The 23,050-nt window shown below is 44.5% G+C and overlaps 1 protein-coding gene across 1 annotated transcript; it reads left to right on the forward strand.

Moving 5' to 3' along the window:
• Positions 1-904: 904 nt before the first annotated feature.
• Bud13 (BUD13 spliceosome associated protein) lies at positions 905-17,586 on the forward strand. The gene is made up of 10 exons (XM_048417479.3): positions 905-1,082; positions 4,529-4,619; positions 6,031-6,115; positions 7,227-7,991; positions 9,233-9,450; positions 10,547-10,649; positions 10,954-11,092; positions 11,266-11,450; positions 11,660-11,741; positions 17,236-17,586. The coding sequence occupies exons 1-10, from the start codon at positions 940-942 to the stop codon at positions 17,327-17,329; spliced, it is 1,905 nt and encodes a 634-aa protein (XP_048273436.3). The 5' UTR covers positions 905-939; the 3' UTR covers positions 17,330-17,586.
• The last annotated feature ends 5,464 nt before the right edge of the window (positions 17,587-23,050 follow it).

Raw genomic sequence — 23,050 nt, forward strand, 5'->3', positions numbered from 1 at the left:
TCATGGTGGTGCATGTGTGTAGTCTACCTACTTGGGAGGCTGAGGCAGGAGGATAACAAATTCAAGATCAACCCAGACAACTTAGCAAGATCTTGTCTTCAAAATTCAGAAAGGGGTGAGGGATGGAGTTCTGCTCTAGAACTTTTACCTACCATGTGCAGGTTCCTGGGTTCAATCCCCAGTGCTAGATGGAAGAAGAAACAGCTGTGGGGGTCAAGTGAAGATTCACAAAACGCTTAACCCTCTATAGAAGAAGTACCAGAATCTTCCTAGTTTTTTTTTGCCACACTGACATCAAATCCATGTCATTTTTATTGAGAAGATTTTATACCATTTTCTTGAGGAAATACCAAACGTGTAAAGATTTGATGAAACCTATTCATTTTTCATAGTCAAAATATCAGAATATTGGGGGTGGGACTTGTTTGACTCCCTCTAAATGGTATTTAGAAGCCTGTTCCAGCATACTATCCACCAAAAAGAATTTATACCAATAAAATTGTCGGAAATAAACTAATTGTGCTGGACACTTCTAAGCATTTGGCATAGCATCCATTATTAAAATGCTGTTCAATAACTTGCCTCCGGTAGTGCAATTATGATCGACCCCATATTCAAACAGGTGCTCTGTCTGATCTGAGTTTTCTTCTGGCGTAGAAGCCATCAGGGCAGGATCTAGTTAAGTCGGCCTGTGGCCTCTGGCTGGGACAGTGCCGGCTGAGGGTGTTGCACGTGTGTGTCGTAACAGGAAAGCAAAACCGGCCTTTTACATACACACCCACCCAGCCACCCACCCACACTCTTTCAAAGGCTATTTTAGAGTCAATACACTTACCAGTCTCACGCTTAGGACTTCCGCTCGTGGCTCCACCCCCATCCGTTTCCAGTAGAAGAATTTTGTCCCCTGCGCCGAGCCGTTGCTCCGCCCTCGCCGCTGCCATGGCGGCAGCTCCTCCGGTCTCCAAGGCTGAGTATTTGAAGCGTTACTTGTCTGGGGCAGATGCTGGCCTGGAAGGAGGTTCAGAGTCCGTTCGGAAGAGGCGCAAAAAACGACCGAAGCCGGGAGGCGCCGCTGGCAAGGGGTGAGTGAACTGCGGGGACGTCGTGCTACCCCGTTGCGCCTTGGCCGCAGCTCTTCCTCCTCCCCGCCCGCGCGGCGCTCCGAGCGCTGCCGACCCCGGCCGGAGCCCAGGCCCCGCTCCACTGCCCCGGGGCGCCACCGCCGGCAGCTCAGGCCTCATCCTCTGAGCAGCGCCTTCCTTGTGTTAAGGCTAGCTGGAACTTTCCTCACTGTTTTCCCGCTTTTATAACCTTGCATTGTCCCTCGAACAGGTTGAAAAGTCTTGCCCCAGAATAGTGGAGCTCATTCAAAGCCCCAGGGCTTGCATTTTTTTTTTAAATTTTATTTTAGGGTCTAAAAATTGTCTCAGGGGGCTTCAAAGTATCAGGAATTGTTCTGGAACCAAAGATCCAAATCCTGTTACTCTTATCTACTAACAGTATCAGTTAACATGGGTGCAGTTCCTCTCATGTGTCTGGCCCTTTTCCACAAACTTCGACTGTATAACTTTCAGAACCTTGTGATGATGAAGAAGACATTGTTTTAAATAATTTACTTTCCAGGTTCGAAAGTGAGGTGTGCTGAGACAGATTTCGGATGAAATACCCTGTAGTGACTTGGCCCCCGGAATCTGGAAAGGTTGGGATAGGAGATCCAACATCAGCCCACAGAACAAAGGAAATTCCCGATATACTTTAGAGCAGCGGCCCTAAGTTTAGCAGCTTATTAAGAAGGTGCTATTTTAAATACAAGGTCAAAACTCCGGAAACTAATACCATTCTTATACCCACCTTGGGTCTGCTACTTGCTAGAAGCTTAGCAGCTTAGAGAAGGAGCTAGATAGAATATAAAGCGTAGCTCACCCCTCCCCTCCATTGGGGCAGCATCGTGATCTAACAGTATTATTCCCATATCTCAGCTGAGAAAATTTTGGGACCCATTGAAGTGGGTAGACTAATTCCTCCTTTGCCCAGACTTATCTTCGTTCGGAACTTCAGCATGACATCATTTGGAGATGGACTCTTGGGGGTGTTACCAATTGAGCCTATATCCAGTTAAGGTGGATGCCAAATTCAGTGGGTTGACGTCCTTGTAAGAAGAAGCAATGCCATGCAGGGAAAAAAGTTTAAGCTTTGTAACAACACTAGAGTTTGAATCCCAGCCATGTTAGTTTATGTTTATAACCTGCGTGGTCTTGGGCAAGAGAGTTCATCTCTCTGAGACTCAGTGTCCAAGACTTTAAAGCAGTGACCCTGAACACTACTGTTCGTCTGAAATGGCTGTTGTGATTAAAGATGCATCATGTGTTCCTGGCTTTTCAAATACCTCTTTGCAGCGCAGTTCATCTGTGTGGATCATGTTATTGACTGCCGTCGTCGTTCAGTAGTTGGTGGACTGGTTCCTCAAGTCCACAGGTACTTAAGTTCCTCCACACAACGATACGGTATTTGCAGAAAAACTATTCACATCCTCTTTAAATCATCTCTGGGTTACTTACAACACCCACTGCAGCGTAGATGGTGTACTGGCTGGTTTTGTGTGTCAGTTCAGCATAAGCTGGGGTCGTTAGAGGAAGGAGCCTTAGCACAGGAAATGCCTCCATGAGATCTGACTGTAAGGCATTTTCTTCATTAGTGATCAATGCTTGAGGGCCCAGCCCATGATGGGTGGTACCATCCCTGGGCTGGCTGGTGATCTGGGTTCTGTAAGAAAGCAGGCTGAGCAAGCCATGGGGAGCAGGCCAGTAGTAAGCTCCTCCTTGGCCTCTGCATCAGCTCCTGCCTCCAGGATCCTGCCCGGTTTGAGTTCCCGTCCTTGACTTCTTTCAGTGATGAAAAAGAAATGCTGAAGTGTAAGCCACATAAATCTTTTCCCTAACTTGCCTGTTGGGCAATGTGTTTTGTCACAGCAGTAAGAGCCCTAAGGCAGATGGTATGCCAGTAGTTGTTACATTGTTTAGGGCATAAGAAAGTCTGTATCTGTTCAATACATTGGTAATTGTCTGTCTGTCTTTTTCTTTTCTTTTTTTTTCTTTGTTCTTTTGAGTTTTTTGTTGTTGTTTGTTTGTTTTTTGTTTGGTTTTTTTTGTTTTTCGAGATAGGGTTTCTCTGTGTAACAGTCCTGGCTGTTCTGGAACTCACTTTGTAGACCAGGCTGGCCTTGAACTCTCTGAGATCCTCCTGCCTCTGTCTCAAGTGCTGGGATTAAAGGCGTGCACCCCTACTGCCCGGTCTGGTAATTTTCTTTTCCCTGGGTATTTTTAATCTGCGGTAGGATGAATTTGCAGTTGCAGACTCCATTGGTATGGAGGGCTGACTATCTCCTGTGACAGCTGTGTTGAAGAGGCCTTGATGAACAAGACTGCCTTAGCCAGCAGGATGTGGTGCTAGATACTTAATCCCAGCGCAGGGGAGGCTGGGGCAGGAGAACAGGGTTTGAACCTAACCATAGTGGGGAGTATCCAAGCAGGGGGAATGAACAAATAAAAGAATGTCCTAGCCCTTGGCTGTTGGAACTTAGAGTTTAATGGGAATGTGGGCTTTATACAACCAGTGATACAATAAATTGATTTGACTTGTTTGATAAATACAAATGAAAACATTCTAAGAGTGTGTGAAGGGATTTCCAGCTTGGGAGTAGGAGACAATGAACAAGAAAAATACATCCAAGGAAGCTATTCAATGTCAGAACCCAAAGAAAATGAGATCCCTAGTTAAGGGAGAGAAGAGTGGGCCCGGCAGAGGGAAGGGTCTGCATTTGTAAAAACTGATAAAGAAATTTGATTCAATCCAAGATGGACAGTGATGGACCAGGCGGTGGCATACACCTTTAATCCCAGCACTTGGGAGACAGAGGCAGGTGGATCTTGGTTTGAGGCCAGGTTGGTCTCCAGGGTGAGTTCAGGGACAGCTGGGGCTATTATATACAGAGAAACTCTGTCTCCAAAAACAAACAAAACAAATGACGGACAGTGATGGAGTGATTTGACAGTAACAGTCCATATAGACAAAGACTGAGCCATACTTTTTTTTTATTTATTTTTTTATTTTTATTTTTTGGTTTTTCAAGACAGAGTTTCTCTGTGTAGCTTTGGAGCCTGCCCTGACAGAGATCTGCCTGCCTCTGCCTCCCGAGTGCTGGGATTAAAGGTGTGTGCCACCACCGCCCGGTTTGAGCCATACTTTTGAACTTTAAAAGCCAATATGGGACTGGTGAGATGGCTCAGTGCTTGCCAGCAAGCCTGACAACTCGAGTTCAGTCCTCTGAACCCACATGGTGGAGGGAGAGAACCAACTCCTGCAGTTGTCCTCTGGCCTCCATATGTGTGCTGTAGTGTGCTGTAGTACATAAATATACCGTCCCATATACACACACGATAAATAAATGTAACAAAACCAATAGGCTAGTGTACATAGGCCTGTATCCCAGAACGAGTGCCTTTTTGAGCCTTTTATTGTTCCCATCTAGAATGCGGATTGTTGATGATGATGTGAGCTGGGCAGCTATCTCTACCACTAAGCCGGAAAAGGAGGAGGAAGAGGATGGAGATTTGCCTGTGGTATGTATCTTGGAGTCTTGTCAGAACTTTGAAATGATCCAGGTGTCTCATCCTTGACTCCCCAGTGTGGGCTAAAGCTGTAGGGGACGCTGAGCAAGGGAAGAGGTGACACAAAGAGCTGTCTGGTGCTGTTTTTGTCTATGATGCTCGTACAAATGATCCCAAAGTATTTGACTGTGTGGTGGTGTGAATGTGATAAATTTTCAGCAGAAGGTTTTGAATTTTGATCTTTCAGCCTAACACTGTTCAGGTATGATAGGTGACCAGGGGGAGAAACAAGCAATTCTCTGCGTGCGAGGATGACTGGTAGACTTAGTTTATTGAGTACGAACCATGTACCAGGCACTGCCGAGTGAACACAAAGGATCTCATTCAGTCCTCAGAGCAGTCCTTTGAGTTCTGCTTTTAGAAATAAGGGCATTGAGCTCAGTGATGAGGCTCACACCTTTCATCCCAGCACTTGGGAGGCAGTGGCAGGCGGATCTCTGTGAGTTGGAGGCCAGCCTGGTCTCCAGAACCGCCCAGGAGTAGAGCTCAGAGTAGATTGTATGAGGAGTGATGGTGGGACTTGGGGAGCAGAAGTAGTATAGAGGAATGATGGCCTGCGTTTGAATTCCATTTTTACGGTTGGCTAGCCTAGGGTCATTTACCTTCTCTGAGGCACAGTTTGCTGGTTGGTGGCCTCGGATCTTTGTTGGCAGGATTGTGGTGAGGAACGGAACAGGAGAACTGCGCTTGCACAGCTGCTCATGTAACTGCAGTTTACTGTGCCAGCCGCGTTGAAGATGAGGGATTAGAGGCCAGAGTTAGGGCGGAGTAAAAGTCCTCTGAGGGTAGGTGTGGGTTCAGTAAAACCACGATTGTTCTTTTGCTGTTGCATAATACAGGGACTGACTTGAAAGGTGAGTTCTGCATCAGGGAGGATTGATTCTATGAGTGGATGTTTATCATTCATCAGGAAGTTTGGCGGCTGTCTCTGAACATTTTGTGATTTGGTGTATGGCCGGTAGTTCCCTTTAGTTGGATTCAAGATCTGTCATTGTGACCAATCACAGGAAAGGCTTCGTAAGGGCCGAATCTTTGATTAGCGATAGGCAGGTTAGGAAGGCCATGTTCTCACTGTGCGTGGAAACTAAAAATGTGGAAGGAATGAATTTTTCACTTGCACATGGCCGTTGTGTGCCAGCACGATTACTAAGAAGGTGTCTGCATGGGAGAGTGACTGTCAGAGGAAGGCCTGCAGTCATTAGAGTGACCGTGCTCATGGGGCAGGAGCAACAGCACTGCTGCATGTTTCCTGATGGCCACAGGGTAAGTGGCCTGCGTGTGTTAGGAGCACAGGCCCAGGTTCTTGTGACGAGTGCTCCTTGGCCGGATTCTGCAGTCTTACTGTAGCGCCCCATTCCTGCAGGTGGCTGAGTTTGTGGATGAGCGTCCAGAAGAGGTGAAGCAGATGGAGGCCTTCCGCTCCAGTGCCAAATGGAAGCTCCTGGGAGGTGAGTGTCAACAGCAGATAATCTAAATGTCTGGTCTATAGGACAGGTCCCTATCACCCTTCTTGCTTTAGAGCAGTGGTTCTTGACCCCTTTGGGGGTTGCCTATCAGATATTATATTATATCATATTACTTCTATATTATTTCATATTACAAATTACATTATAATAAATATTTATCTTACAAATCATAGCAGTAACAAAATGACAGGAAGTCGCAGTGAAATAATGTTATGGTCGGGGTCACCACAGCATGAGGCACTGTGTTAAAAGGTCACAGCGTTAGGAAGTTGAGAACTGCTGCTCTAGAGGAATGCATTGCTTGTTTCATTGTGTCAGTAATTGTGACAATTGTGGGAAAAAGGTGTCAGGACTTCTGGAGGAGGACACGGGGCGTTAGAGGCTGACTTGTTAGACCATGACTGTTTAGAAGCCTTTTAGCCCCGGTCCTCCCTGGTCCACAACAGGGAGCAGTTGGTAATAGCAGGACTTTGGAAGGACTGTATGAGTAACAGAGGAAGAGCATGGAGGCCCAGGCTTCCCAGGCTTGTGAGGGTTAAGAAATCTGTATAAAGCATTCCTCCATAGTAGATAACAGTTAATGTTTGATTTTTTTCTTTTTCCTTTTTTCCCTGATTTCCCCTCTTAAAAGGGGAGCATAGTGACATGGATTGAATGCTTAGTACAAGTTTAGTCACTGTGCCTTTTGAAAAAGAAGTCATTAAGCCTGTAAATGATCTGATTGCATGGCAGCAGGAATCCCTGGGAAATGACTGGGATTGGGCATGTCTCCTCTGAGTAACGGTGGCCTTAGGGGATCCCCAGAACTTCTGCTTTCATGTCTGTTAGATCCGATCACCTGCCCTGCTTACTATATTACTATGAATAAACGTGCTTTAAGTGCTTTGCACACTGGGGTCTTGGGAGGACATGAGAGGAGTTACTCTTTAGGTTGTCTGTGAGCGCTGCTTTGCTGCCCCTAAGCACAGGAGCCAGGTAGACCTTATGGGCTTTTCCAGTAGTTCAGAGATGGTGTTTCTGGGCCTTGTTTTTAAACTGGTGAGATGTGCACAGCACTCTTGTGGGGAATCTGACTGTTTGCTTTTGTATTTAGACCACAGTGAAGATGGACATCTCCGTCATGATGAGCAAGATCCATCTCCTCCTAGGAGGGCCCGTCATGACACCCCAGATCCATCTCCTCCCAGGAAGACCCATCATGATACACCAGATCCGTCTCCTCCTAGGAGGGCCCGTCATGACACCCCAGATCCATCTCCTCCCAGGAGGGCCCGTCATGATACCCCGGATCCATCTCCTCCCAGGAGGGCCCGTCATGATACCCCGGATCCATCTCCTCCCAGGAGGGCCCGTCATGATACCCTGGATCCATCTCCTCCCAGGAGGGCCCGTCATGACACCCCAGATCCCTCTCCCCCAAGGAGATCCCGTCATGACTCAGACACATCTCCTAGAAGGGTCCGCCATGACTCAGACGCTTCTCCCCCCAGGAAGTCTCATCGTAATTCTTCAGGTGTATCTCCTAGGAGAGGCCATCCTGGTTCTTCAGGTGTCTCTCCCCCCAGAAGGTTCCATAACCACTCCCCTGACACAGCCACACATAGGAGGACTTTTGACACTGCAGACCCACAGCCTCTCAGGAGGGCCCGTCATGACTCCCCTGATTTGGAACTGTCCAGAACTAAAAGTAGTAAAGCTGTGGAAAGATCCTCTAGCAAGACTGTACACCAGAGGGGGCTGGGACCCTCTCATCCATCACTCTCCAAGAACAGCAAGTACGGGCAGGACTCTGACCTTTCTCCACGGAAACGGCAAGCAAAGGCTCATGTTGGAGCTAAGAAGCAGCTTGATCCTAAAGGTGAGCATATGGCTGTTTGTAAGAGGAACTTGATCTTCTGAGTATGAGAGTGAGTTTCTTTGGAAACATTTTGAAACACGAGAGGCTAAGCTTATAGTTAAAAACTCCAGGGGTAGGGAGGAAAGTTCTTATGTGCTCTTGCTTGCCCTTCTACCCCATAAAAAGGCACTGATGGGGCAGGCGAGGTGGCTTTGTGGGTAAAAGCATTTTCTGTACCAGTGCAGTGAAAGGAGAAAACTGAGTCTGAATGTTGTCCTCTATCCTCCACGTGTGGGCGCCTGCACTCACACACATACAGTAATAACAGATGCAAAGAAAGAACTGTTTTCACCAACTGTCATTCAGATACTGTCATGTTAGTGTTGTAGCCAGGGCCTTGCTCTTATGATAGTTGACAGTCATCCTGTACATATACTGTTGGAACAACTATGGATTGTTTCTTATCTTAGATCTCTTGGGGATTTAAGTGACAGGTTCCTAGAAAACTGAGCAGTTGTTTGCTAGGTCAGAATGTGTGGCCGTTGCTACAACCTGGTATCCACTACAGGAGGTGAACAGTGACATTGTCATCGAGAGCAGACCCATGCATTTGTTCTAGCAACTGTTTTGATTTTAAAGTTAAATTACTTTATTATTCTTGAGTTTGAGGACATTAGCACATACTCCAGGCCTTTCTACTCCAGGCCTTCCTGACTCTGCCATACCACGAGGGCTGACTCCAAACTCTGCTGTTGATTCTGGACAGAGTGGCAGTGGTAGACCAAAGTATAGATGAGTGTCTGAAATTTCACATACTTTTCAAAGTTCACACACACTGGTGGCCAGGACACAGCCTTTGTTTTCTCCATGTCTCTTGTTTTGTTTTTTTTTTGTTTTTTTTTTTTTTTAGACAGGGTTTCTTGTAGCTTTGGAGCCTGTCCTGGAACTAGCTCTTGTAGACCAGGCTGGCCTCAAGCTCACAGAGATCTGCCTGCCTCTGCCTCCCAAGTACTGGGATTAAAGGCGTATGCCACCACTGCCTGGTACTTGGTAAATTCTTAGAAATATTCTTCCAAGGAGGTTAATTTATCTTCCTTTTTTCTATCTGTTCTGGGACCAAAACCAGGGTCTTACATACTGGGTTCACTTTACCTCTGAACCATCCCATTCTTTAATTCCTAGGTTCTCTTAACCTAGAAATTTCATACAAGTTCTTCACCTAGGAAACAGAGGAGTCACACTTTGACTGCCTTTCTACCTAGGTGTCTGCCAAAAAGCCTCTGATTCAGACCTTTCTCCTCCACGGCAAAAACAAAATCCAGGACACCAGGATTCTGACTCAGATCTGTCACCGCCACGGAATAGACAGAGACGCCGGAGCTCTGACTCTGACCTCTCTCCACCCCGGAGAAGACAGAGGACCAAATCTTCTGATTCTGACCTCTCTCCTCCTCGAAGGAGCCCCCGTCCCGGGAAGAAGGTAGGGATTTGTCAGACACATCTGTCCTCCCGTCTGTCTTTACAGACACCAAAACCATTGCAGCCGGAGAGCCAGGACTCAGGTCAGTAAGTCTGTCTGATGACAGCATGGCTCTGACTCATGAGCTGGACTTGTGAGCAGAGGCTTGGGGATGCCTTATCCAGATGCTTGAAGGTTTGAAGGCTTTGCAGATACCGCACAAAATGATGCTCAGAATCTTGGATTATGGACTGCTGTGTATTTCCAGTTTTGGATCAGGAGTGCCCAGCTTGTACCAGATTTCCTAGGAGGTTCTGGCCTTTTATAGCCTTGTAATGCCACAAGTTTCAGTATCTCCAGAAGCCTCCCTGTTTTTTTGTTTGGAGAGTACTCCAGGGTTGCCTTGAACTTCTGACCCACCTGCGTCCTCCCACCTGATAGGACAGTCAGACCACCACCTGTTTTCTTAATAATAAGCTGAGGCTTACAGCCTGCAGAGTGCAGTTGGAAGCACAGAACCCCAGGAGACCAATCATAGCTTTAAGTCCTTCTGCTACTTAGTATCTGTGAGGTTGGGCAAGAAACTTGATTCCTGTAATCCTTAGCTTCCTTTCTGAAACATGCATAAGTGAGTTCAAGGCCAGCCTGTCCTGTATGGGACCCTATCTTAAAAAGAGAAAGAAAGCTTGCGTGTTCTTATCCTCTTCTATGTGCTGCGTGTTTCTCTTTCTGTTTACTTTAAAATTTAATAGTATAAAGTGTTTCATGAGATTAGAAATTCCCCCCTATGGTGTGAGCCTGTGGTCAATAATGAGAATATGAAACTAGAGGTTTTGGTTTGGCTATTGCTGATGATCAGACATACAACCAACTAGCTGCCTCCTGCTAGTTGTTGATTGTAGCCTCATCTCTTACACAGACTGCACACATGTATTCCTGTTCTCTTGCACAGACTGCACACATGTATTCCTGTTCTCTTGCACAGACTGCACACATGTATTCCTGTTCTCTTGCACAGACTGCACACATGTATTCCTGTTCTCTTGCACAGACTGCACACATGTATTCCTGTTCTCTTGCACAGACTGCACACATGTATTCCTATTCTCTTGCACAGACTGCACGTATGTATTCTGGAGCAAAAACTGGGTTGGTGACTGATGTTCAGCGGGAGCAGCAGGATCTCAAGAAACAGGACCAAGACACCACAGCCCTTGGAGGTACAAACGAGAGCATTCAGGGGCCACTTCCAGCTCGTGTAGCTCTCTATCTTTTCTGTTTTTAAGTGTGGCTTATTGTATTTGCTAGTTGAAACTTTTCATTGCTTCCGTGTGTCTACTCAGGTTTTTGTGCAGCACTTTAACCTCAGTCATCCTGATGTGCATGTGTTGGTAGGAGCCACTGTGGCCTGACTGCAGCGTTCTTACTAGCATGAAGATCCCAAGCAGCTGGTCTTGAGTGCTAGAATGTTATTTGATTGTGATGCTTGGTGTTTATCTTTAAAAATGTGATTTCTCATCATAGCGCAGTTTGAATTTGCTGAAACGGTGTTTCGAGACAAGTCTGGTCGGAAGAGGAATTTGAAGCTGGAACGCCTGGAGCAGAGGAGAAAAGCAGAGAAGGACTCAGAGCGAGATGAGCTTTATGCCCAGTGGGGCAAAGGGTAAGAGCACCTCTGAGCACAAAGCTGATCTGGGGATGAGCCTCAGGTGCTGGGATTCTGAGCTTTTACACTATTAGCCTCTGCTGCTACAAAGAGGAAATTCTGCAGAGTGGCATTGCAGTCCCTCAGTGTAGGAGGAAATGGTTACCCAGGATGCTTCTTTTTTTGCCCAGGCTTGCCCAGAGCCGGCAGCAGCAGCAAAATGTAGAGGATGCAATGAAGGAGATGCAGAAGCCTCTGGCCCGCTATATCGATGATGAAGATCTGGATCGGATGCTGAGAGAACAAGAGAGAGAGGGGGACCCGATGGCCAACTTCATTAAGAAGAATAAGGCTAAGGAGAACAAGCATAAGAAAGGTGAGCCTGGGAGTTGTCGGAGCTGAAGGTGGGTTAAGAGGGCATGGACACAGCTTTCAACAGAGGAGCCTGCCCACAGCTGTAATGCCTGTTGGAAGCTTGGGTTCAAAACAATAGGAACTCTCTTGAAGAATTTTCTCCCATTGCCATCCAGCTCTGAATCAAATTATGACAGTAGCTAATTTCTTTTTTCTCATTTTTGTCTTTAGTGAGGCCGCGCTATAATGGTCCTGCACCTCCTCCCAATAGATTCAATATCTGGCCTGGATACCGCTGGGATGGAGTGGACAGGTAGGTGTGATTTCTGTTTTTCTTTTCTCTTCTGCCTAGCTCTTTTTTTTCTTCTTCCTTTGACACAAGGTTTCTCTGTGTAACGTTGGCTGTTCTGAAACTTGCTCCGTATACCAAGTTGGCCTTGAACTCACAGAAATATGGCTGCCTCTGCCTTCCAAGTGCTGGGGTTAAAGGTATGCACCATCACCATCCAGCCTTCTTTTGCCTGCCTTAACCTTTCTTCTCTGTTTTTCTTTCTTTTTTCATTTTTGTTTTTGAGACAGTGTCTCACTACATAGCCCAGTTGATCTCAGCTCATTCACCACCTCCTGAGTACTGGGGATGCAGGCATGGGAACCAAGCTGGCTTTGTGCCATCTTAGATCCGTCTATGCTTGTCCCCACTCTCTCCTGCTTTGTGTACATCAGTTCCTGAGGTTTGAGTTTCTAAGGTTTGGGGTATTTCTCCTATTCCTTTCCGTGTCCTTTCAAAAGCTCAGGACAGATAACCGAAGCAGCTCTGACAGGACACACTTTGTTTCAAACATTGGTCAGAGGATGGACGAGGCTCGTGTGCTGCATCCTTCTCTGTGTTGTGTCTTTACCAGAAATTCTCTTCACTGTCGTAGGAGGAAGTCCGAGGTAATGTCTGAGCCCTGCCACCTCACTTGTGTACTCGAGGCTTCCTGACTGCCAGCACAGCTCCTGCCTACTGCCAGTCACAGGTCCCATCTCGGTGCCCACATAGGACATTAGCATTTAGTATGATGATTCTCAGAATTGTAAATCTCAGGACCCTCTTATACTCTGTGCTAGTGAGATGGCTCTGTGGGTGAAAGCGCTTGATGCCAAGCCTAATGATGTGAGTTCAAGGCTTGGAACCCACGTGATAAGAGAACCCCGTCTCTTGAAAATTGTTCCTTCCTCCACACATTCGAGTGTGTATGTGCCCATATGAACACACATATAATTTTGAAAGAAGCTATTGAAGATCCCAAAAGGCTTTTTTTATGTTGATTATATATTTATAGTCACTGTATTAAAAATTTAAGTATATTTTTAAAAGCATTTATTTACTATGTAAAATAATAAAGTTCCTATTTTCTAATATAATTACTATTACATTTAATGAAAAATACTTATTTTCCAACAAACCAAAAGGACAGAATTGATTTAACTTTTTGCAAATGTAATTAATGTCTAGCTTATAGTAGAGAGCTAGATTTGGAATTTATCTACTGTGACGTGTTTAGATGAAGTGCAGGAGGGAAGTACGGCCTGTCGTGTCACCAGCAGAAAAGGAGGTGTAAAATAAAGAACAAAAGCTAGCTCCTTACACTTTTATGTGGGTCTGAAACATGCAAAGAACTTTTGATATTTTTGCATTAAAATTTGTGGTCTTTGTGGCTTTTTTCTTTTCTTCGAGACAGGCTCTCTCTGTGTAGCCCTGGTACTCACCTGGAATTTTCTTATTATAGACCAGGTTGGTCTTGAACTCATAGACATCTACTTCCCAAGTTCTGGGATTAAAGGCACGTGCCACCATTGCTTGCATACACAATTTGTAGTCTCTTCTTCCCCTCCCCCCCTTTAAGTTTATTTTTGTATGTGGGTGGTTGCCTACATTTATGTCTATGTGGGAAGAATGCTTGGGCAGCCAGAAGAGGGCGTCTCCCGAGACTGGAATTATAGTACGGTGCTGGGACTCAAACGCAGGTCCTCTGGAGGGCAGCCATCTCTCCAGCCCATGGACTTTTTATGCTTTGCATCTTCTGCCCATGCATGGTATTATTGCATGTATTGGTCATGTGTGACATGTAGATCTGCTGAGCTTTGCAGACCTCCAAATGGTCATGTTTTCACTGTGCACTGTCAGAAAATCACTTGGTATACTGAGAAGTTACTCTGAAATTCACAATGGATTGGTCCAGGATATTTTCATATTCTTTTGAGTCTCCCTTGTGACTGTTGCACTTGATATACGTTCTGCAGTTACTTGGGAACGTGGTACTTTATAAAATCTGTTAGGCTAAGGTGGCATTGCAGTTTCCAAAACCTGTGGCCTGATGTTTTTGCTGTTTTCTGTCAGTTGCTATCGGTTGTGTTTTGTTTCAGCTGGTTTGCTTCCAGAGTTCCCATATGATGGCTCGCATATCTCCGCCGAGATTTCCCATCTGCTTACCCATTTAGAGACAGCTTTCTCTTTTTTTGAAAATGTATATAAATGGCGTTTTGAGTTCCTTCTGCTGATTGCAACATTCAGTTCACAGGATTGGTTTCTGTTGATAGCCTATTGCTCTCTTCCTCCCCAATCTCTCCCCTCTGTTTTTGGGATAGGACCCCACTCTGTGGGCTAGTCTGGTTTAGAATTGGCTATGTAGCCCAGGCTGGTCCTGAGCTCAAGGGTCCTCCTGCCATAGCCTCCTGAATGTTGAAATTGCATGCTGGTGACACCATAATTGGCTAACAATATGTTTTTGAGTATGTGTTATTTCCTGTTGGTTTATTGGTAGATCTTTTCTTTGTGAGTGATACATTGTAGAGTTTTGGATTCTCTTAAATTTCTCTGTTGATTCTTATCTATGGGTGTGGTCTACATTGAACTCCTGTCTCCCCTGCAGTGGACACTTTAACACCTTGCCTCTGATGCTGCACTTTCACTGTAGGGTATCCTGTGTGCATGCATAGTGATTCCCCAAAGCTCGCCGTGAAGTTTGGTGTAGATAATTGGGTCTATCCCCTTTGCAGTGTCTCTATCTCAGGATTTAACTTTGTGGCATCTCTTCCCACTGCCACTAACACCTCAAGCCAGTCAGGCCGTGGTTCTGCCTGTGGCCTACTTTTGCTGTGTGGATTGAGAAGTTGCCCTCTGGCAGAAGGACTCCCATTGGATTTTTTTTCTTGCTTTAGTACTCACCCGTGCCTTCGATCACAACTTATTTTGTGCAGGTTTTATAATTGCTGTTTGAGGGTTGGAATCTACTTCCCACCTTATGCTGGCCTAAGGTGTTGTCTTCTGTCCCTCAGGCTGCTTCTGGATTCCAAGACTCCAGTTCTTGTTGGTAGAGAGCCATAGAGGGGCTGTGGTTGCTGGCTAGCTGGCTGCTGTGCTTTTCTGGTCACACTGCAGGACATTTGGCAGGAATGTGTTCCCGAAGTCTTACTTGCTCCACACCCAGAGGTGGCTGTCGGTGCAGCTGCTGGCCGTTGCCGCTGAAGTGCTTACTATGCTCTTCATTTCTCTGACTTTCTTTGCACACCAGGCTTAGAACTCTGCAGACCTAGTTTTGTTGTTTGCTTGTTTGTTTTTGATTTTTTTGAGACAGGGTTTCTTGGTATAGCAGTCCTGGCTGTTCTGGAACTCACTTTGTAGACCAGGCTGACCTTGAAACTCAAAGAGATCTGCCTGCCTTTGCCCCCTGAGTGCTGGAATTAAAGGCGTGCACCACCATGCCTGGCTAATCTAGTTCTTTTTTTTCTAATTATTATTCATTTAATCTTCTTTTGAGTATGTTTTTCAGTCATTTTGTCTCCCAGAGTTCTCGTGTGTTTGTGTGTGTGTGTGTGTGTGTGTGTGTGTGAGTGTGTGTGTGAAGGTATGTGTGTGTGAGTGTGTGTGTGAAGGTATGTGTGTGTGAGTGTGTGTGTGAAGGTATGTGTGTGTGAGTGTGTGTGTGAAGGTATGTGTGTGTGAGTGTGTGTGTGAAGGTATGTGTGTAATATTATTTTGTGTGTGTACAAATGTTTTGTCTCATAGGAAAAACAAATAAGAAAGTGGTGGCAGTGCAGAGAAAGAAGGGTGGGGAGGGAATTTGAGATTTGTGGTCCACTTACCACCGTTTACTTAAACCTCACCCCTGAATTGGCTTCCATAATGACCTGTTCTTGGTTCCTTGTCATGTCTTGACCCCGTCTTGAATGACCCTTTCTCTGTTAGTCTCTGGGGTTTCTCTGTTCTCCATCTGTAGCCCCTCACTGTTCTTCAGGCTGCCTCCAGCTGCTGTCTGTCTGTCTGTCTGTCCATGGTTCCAGATCTGTAGTCTGATGCAGACTAGTGTGTTCATCAGCATGGTAGAGTCTTCTGCCCATGCATGTTTGAGGTGCCTCAAATGCAGCTCACACATACAGAGCATACTCCTCTATGCTTCCTCCCTCCTGTGCTCGCTAGCCTGTGAGATGGCATCCCCATTTTTCTGGTCATTTGGTAACTAACTGGTGAGGCACACTGTCCTCCTCCTTTGACTGTGACTAGTCAGCCAAAATCCTGCTGATTTTGCCTCTCATGTCCCTGTTGCCATCCTTGGAATCTCTGCCTTCATCTGTTGCCCATGTGACTGTAGTAATTTTCTTGTCACACATCTCCAGAGCACTGTCTTTGAAATGCAATTTTAACTCATCTTTCCCCAATGAAATGTTTTTTGTTTATTTGTTTTTATTTTGTTTTGTTTTTGAGATAGGGTTTTTCTGGTTAACAGCCCTGGATGTCCTGGAACTAGCTCCTGTAGATCAGACTGGCCTCAAACTCACAGAGATCTGCCTGCCTCTGCCAATTTTTTTTTTTTTTTTTTTTACCGTGTCCTAAGCTCACGGGGATTTGGCGCTCAGTGTTGACTCATGGCCATTCCCTTTGTCACGCACTAGGCTCTGGCCACACCGGTGAGCACTGCCCAGGCCAAGGGTCTTCTTCCTATGCCTGTGCATCTGTTGAATTCAGACATAGCTTTGGGACCATTCCCACAAGGTGGCTTGCTCAGTCCTTCCTGATCCTTTTACTACCCTCCCCCCATCTGTCTGTGCCACTTGTCTGAGTTTGTCAGAACAGGTGCTGTGTCACTCAGCCACATCCATAGCACTTAATTTCCAGTGAGAACTCAGTCATGCTTAAATTAATGGAGCTTGTGGACCATCAACCGAGAGGGAGTTGAGTCTTTGTTTTTGTGCTGTGTATTGAGTTCAGCCTGACACACACTAGGCAGGGGCTCTATCTCTACTACTGAGCTACATTCCCAGCCTTCATTTTACTTTTTTTTTTTTTTTCTGAGACAGCCCTGGTTGTCCTGGAACTCACTCTTATAGACCAGGCTGGCCTCAATCTCACAGAGATCCACCTGCCTTCCGAGTGCTGGGGCTGAAGGTGTTCACCATCATGCCCAGCTGTTTTACTATTTTTTTTTTTTTTGAGACAGGGCTTCATGAAGTTGTTAGACTGACCTTGGGCTAACTCTGTAGCCCAAGCAGGACTTGAACTTGTGATCTTCCTTCTCAGCCTTTGAAATAGCTGAGATTTCAGGCTTAGTTGTATCAAGCCTTTGTAGGGAATAGTGAAGGTTTTAAGCAATTCTTTAAGCGTGGCGATAGGTCTGAACAGGGACTGAGAAGTGGTTAATTTGCATGTTTTGTTGCTTTGATGTTATTGCATATGGCTTAGATGTATTCCTTTGAGTAACTTCCCTGTCCACTTTAAAATAAACCTTCCGGGTTCTGGCTGACTAAAACTTCTCTTTTGATTGCAGATCCAACGGCTTCGAACAGAAGCGCTTTGCCAGACTCGCCAGCAAGAAGGCTGTGGAGGAGCTTGCCTACAAGTGGAGTGTGGAGGACATGTAGCTTCTCCGAGGCTGTGCGGTGCTGTGGTGGTGGTGGCACAGGACAGCTCGACATCCAGCTCTAATGCTTGTCTTGCTAGACACAGACCAGCAACTCGTGGTCAGTTCTGACCTTTGGACTAAGCACCTACCCTTGGCTGTGTCCATGCTGTCTGACTGGCTTTGGCAGGACACAGCGACTTCTGTATCCCAGGGCTTGTTCTTAGCCAGTGCTTTTCTTCTTATTTTTAAAAATAAACACATATTTATTTTTTGTAATCATTTCCTAACTAGATATTCTGCTTGGGGAAGAATTCCAGGTAGTATTAAACTCCCTGGGGTCTTGGGAGTGTTAGTGATTGGTGTTTTCCTTCATCTAGCGAGCTGTGTGGGTAAAGCCTTCGGGAGTGGCAATCGTTCTTCTGTGCAAATCAGAATTTAGTGTTAAAACGGGTTCAGGAATCCTGGAACCTGGTGTGTGATGAGGTAGTGGATGCTACATGTTTGTGGAAAAGGTGACTAGTAGGGCTCAGAAAATTATTATTTTTATTATTGTATGAACAGAAGTGAAGTGGGTCCTAAAGCCGTTATGGACCCAGATGAAGTTTAGTGCCGTGAAGCCAGAAGATGGCTCTTATGAGGGGCCCTGGGTTTGTGACCCCAGCAGCGAGTAATAAAATCTGGTAGGAGCAAGCGATGGGTTGCACCCCATGTGAAGCAGTTCAAACCACGGTCTGTGATTGCTTTGACTGCTGCGTAATGCAGGGTTCTTCCTTCAACAAAGCAGGTCATGTCAGAGCTAAAGATGCCTGGAGATGCCGAGAAAGCACTGGCAGTCCAACACAGTGACGAGGGATTGCATACATGAAGGGTTGACTGTATGACAGAACTCTACAAATCAGGACGGAAAAGACAACTGAAAACTGGAAAAAGATAAATTGAGATAGCTAGTAAGGGTATTGCCTCACTCCCAGTAAACTAAATGCAAATTACGCCGTTTTCTGTTCTGCAGCCATTATTGTGGTCAGACAGCTCTCGCTTGCAGAGAATGAAAACTCAGTGTCAGCCGGTGTCAGTCGAGGGCTGCAGATGGGCAGCACATATGGGAAGTAAGACTGGGAAGCAGTGCTGTGTGTCTTCTAAGGCTGGGCAGTGGCGCCATGCTTCTGGAAGCTGACTCTGGCTGTCCTCTGTGCCTTAACTTCTGTGAAATAGAGAGAATACCTACCTCATGGGCATACTGTGCATTTAAAACGGCCTGGCATATATATAGTGAATGCCACAAAATTCTTAGCTGTTAGTATCATTGTCTCCATTAGCATCAAGTGTGGTAGCTAGGAGGGTAGCTCTTTTCATCCCTGCTCTCTGGCATTCAAGCCCTTGGGCAGTCCCCTCCCAGAGTAAGGTCTAGCTTGTGTCCCCAAGAGGATGTGTCAGAATCATGTGGCTCCTGAAAATTCATAAAAGACATGGCTGCAGTTCCCTCCAGGATGACTTGGTGTGAAGAAAGATGCTCTTTCTGGGGCATGTGAAAGCAGAGGCCTTCTCCAGACCAGCAGCAAAGGAAGCTACCTGGGCAGGCCTTAGGCACAGCCGTCATCTGTAACTTGACTCAAGCCTGCAAAAGCAAAGCCACTAGCTCTAGCTCTGGGACTCAAAGAAGCTGTGAAGATGTTCAGTGTTTTCTTAAAATCAAAAACCCCTGTAGCTTTATTGAGATAAATTACATAGTATGAGTATGTGGTCCTTTCAGTGTAGAATCAATGTGTTTTAGCACATCTCAGAGCTGTGCAGCTCTCAGAACAATGATATTGAAGTACTGTTATCATATGGATACTGGAACCTTGTTTCCATTCCTGGTCACTCGTCACTCCCCTGACTACCTCTGCCCTGGACAACTCCTGCCCGACTTCTCACCTCCCAGGATTTGCTACTTTGACATTGATGTCATGTGAGTACAACTGTCAACTAACATGGCCTTTTGTGTCTGGCTACTTTCATGTCACATGTTTCCAAACTCTAGTTGTGTTGCAACATTCTTTTCTCTCTTTTTGACTTAATATTTCTGTGTGGTTATCACACACATTTTAATGACGATTTGATGGTTACAAAATGTTTCCACTTTTGATTTTTATAAATATTGCTGCAATGAATAGCCAGTATACAAGGTTTTTGGTGGATGATATTTTTCTAAAGATATTTGTGTGTATGTATATATATGTGTAAGTATGATATATATACACAAACACACATATACAGACTTAGGAGTGCGGTCATGTGGAACTACATGTTTTAACTTGTTGAGGAATTTCCAGATTTCTTCCCAAGAGTAGATGAGAGTTTTGATTTTTTTTTTCCTGCATCCTTACCTGTACTTCCTATTTTTATTATAGCTGTCCTGTGGGTGGAAGGTGGTAAATCTGTGATTCTGATTTCCATAATGATGTTGAGTGTCTTTATGTATTTTTTGTTTATTAAGGGATTTTGCCCATTTTTCATGTATATATAAGGACCCTGTATATGTATATACACATGTATATCATATGTGTATAAATATGTGTATGTGTACTGTCTTAGGATTTTTGTTGCTGGGAAGAAACGCTATGACCATGGCTATTCATGTGAAGGAAAACATTTAATTGGGGTAGCTTACAGTTTCAGTGGTTTGTCATCATGGTGGTTGGCAGGCAGACATGCTGCTAGAGAAGGAGCTGAGAGTTCTACATCTTGATCCACGGGCAACAGGAAGTAAACTGTGATACTGGTCATAGCTTGAGCATAAGAGACCTCAAAGCCCACCCCCAGAGTGACACACTTCCTTCAACAAGGTCGTACCTACTCTAACAAGGCCACATTTCCTAATAGTGCCACTGCCTTTATTTGAGGTGATCTCACTATATAGCTCTGACTGTTCTGGAACTTACTATGTAGACCAGGCTGATCTTGAACTCACAGAAATACACCTGCCTCTGCCTTCTGAGTACTGGGATTAGAGACCTGTGCCACCACACTTGGCTTGTATATACTTTTCATATAAAGAATTCTTTCTGGAGTGTTGAAAGTATGACTCAGTGGTAGACTGAGCTTGTGCCACGTGTAAACCCTGGATTCAATGCTCCAAACTAGAATAATAAAGTGGATTTTGTATTTGGTAACCAATCCCTCACCGTCACATGATTCTCATCTGTGAGTTATTGTTAGAAGCTGCTGCAGTGCCTGAAATAGGTTCCTGAAATAGGTAATTTGCATGAGGGGGCAAACATTAATTTGCTATACCGAACTAGATATGTAAGCAGAGCATGGTGGCCTGTGACTATAATGCTAGCATTTGTTAGGTGGATGGAGGAAGACCAGGACCAGAGGCTAGCCTGGACCATGGGAGACCCTCTTTCAAAAACAAGCTAACATGCACACGAGAGTAGTTTCATTGGCTATGTCCTTCAGAGGAACATATATGAACTAGTTACATATAAAAATATAGTTTGGAATCACTGTGTAGCAGAAATCAAGAAATAAATTAATATAGGTACCTATTCCTGTGGAAATTGATAGTTAAAAAGTTTTAGGTTGGAATACTGGTTTTTGTTATTGAGTTGGTCCGATGGGTTAAAGTACTTACTATAAAGACTGACAACCTGAGTTTGTTCCCCGGGACCCACATGGTGGAAAGAACCTTCATACTCTCACATGCATACCTGCTCACAAACCCAAGAAACTAATTTTAAAAAGAACATTGAAGGCAGGCTGGGGTGGCCAGAAGTGGCTGTGACACATGCCACTAGAGGAGGAGAGATGCGAGGGATAGAGCACACAGTGGAGAGATGGGAGAGAAAAGGAGCAGCTGGTTTGCTGTTGAGAGAAGTGGAGCTGGAACACCATGAGATCTGGGCCTGTGGCCCTACTGCAGTTGGAAGCTGTTACCACCAAAGGCCTTGTGGATGTCCATGGTCTGGGCTGCCACCTGAAGTCATGTTGATGTTCAGTAATTTGTTGAGGTGGTCCTACCCCTCGTCAGCCACAGCACTTGGAAAAGCTGGTCCTAGCCCTTCATTGGCACAGCAGTGTAAACAGTGATGTGTGTATGGGGGGGTGGTAGGGAGGCCAGGTAGAGACCTGGACTGACAACTCAGCTTCTACCTAGGAAAGTAGTTACCATACAAGAATGACCACCAGATGATAGGCATCCCCAAGGCTATACAGAAGTTAGCTGAAGTTCTGTAAAAGTTTAATATTTGAAGAGATTTAGAGAATCAGTTGTTTCAAAAGAGCTTGCAGTAGTTTTTTTTTTTGAAAGAGTAGCAACAAGTGTCCCAAAAGTAAGAGATTTCAGTTTATGAAAAGAACTAATTGGATTCTTTCTCACATTGTATGAGGAACACCAATTTCTAGAGCCTCTGATGCAAATAAATCAGAAAAACAGGTCAGGAAAAAATAAGTCAGGAGAAATAAGTGGCTCAAAGCCCTTATTCTGTTCAAAAGTCAGAATTTTATGGTATTAGATTTTCCAGGACTTGTTAATATATTACTGACTCAATATGCATAGAGTTGTTTTACATATTGAAACCAATGAACTTACTCCATATGATTCAGAATTAACTGTTAATTATTAGATATTAATATATAATTAAATATATTATTAGAATCAACCTTGTTAATTATGTTATTTATTCAACTACAAGAAGTAATCAAAAATAGAAATAATCCCTTATATATATAACACATACTAAATCCCATACAGATCTACCAGACCCTTTAGCACAAGGTAATGATGAAATTGATAAGCTATTGGTAAGAAATGTGCTAGAAGCCTCAGAATTACATAAGAAACATGATGTTAATAGCAAGGATTTGAAGAAATACTTTTCTATCACTTGGCAACAAGTCAAGGAAATTATGAGGAAATGTCCCACTTGTTCTTTGTATAAACAAAGTCTACTACCTGAAGGATGTAACCCAAAAGGTACCCAAAGAAATGAAATTTGGCAAATGTATGTTTTTCATTTTGTGGAGTTTGGAAAATTTAAGTATGTATACCGTACCATAGATACATATTCAGGATTTCAATGGGAAGCTGCTTTGAGTTCTGAAAAGGGTTGATTCTGTAATTAAACATTTATTAGAAGTATGACCATTATGAGAAATCCTGTATAAGTTAAAACTGACAATGCTCCAGCAAATGTCTCTGGTAAAATTAAACAATGTCTTGTGTATTACAACATAAAGTATATTACAGGTATACCACACAATCTTACAGGACAAGTAGTTATAGAAAGATCTAATTATACTTTAAAAGATATGCTTAATAAACAGAAAGGCTAATAAAGACCCCCAAGAGATAGATTACACAATGCTTTATTAACTTTAAATTTTTAAATGCTAATGAGAAAGGAATGACAGCTGCAGAGAGACATTGGATAGTAGAAAACAACTACTAAATTAAATCAGCCTACATACTTCAAAGATATGTTGGCCTCAGAATGGGAACCAGGGTATGTGTTATGTTGGGGAAGAGGTTTTGCTTTTGTTTGCATAAGAGAAGAAAAACTACTATCAAGATTGATAAAAATGAGATTCAAACAAGAGAGACCTCTTGATTAGGAGAGGCAATAATTCATTAAACAATGTGGCCATTCAATCTAAACTCACTTGTAAGACTAACAAATGCCTTTTATTTTATCAGATATAACCTGCCAAAAAAAGAAACTCCCCAAAGTTAGGGTTGGGGCAGAGTTTTGTTTTTGTC

Source organism: Myodes glareolus, chromosome 4 (assembly GCF_982192425.1).
Source record: "Myodes glareolus chromosome 4, mMyoGla1.1, whole genome shotgun sequence".
Lineage (NCBI taxonomy): Eukaryota > Metazoa > Chordata > Mammalia > Rodentia > Cricetidae > Myodes > Myodes glareolus.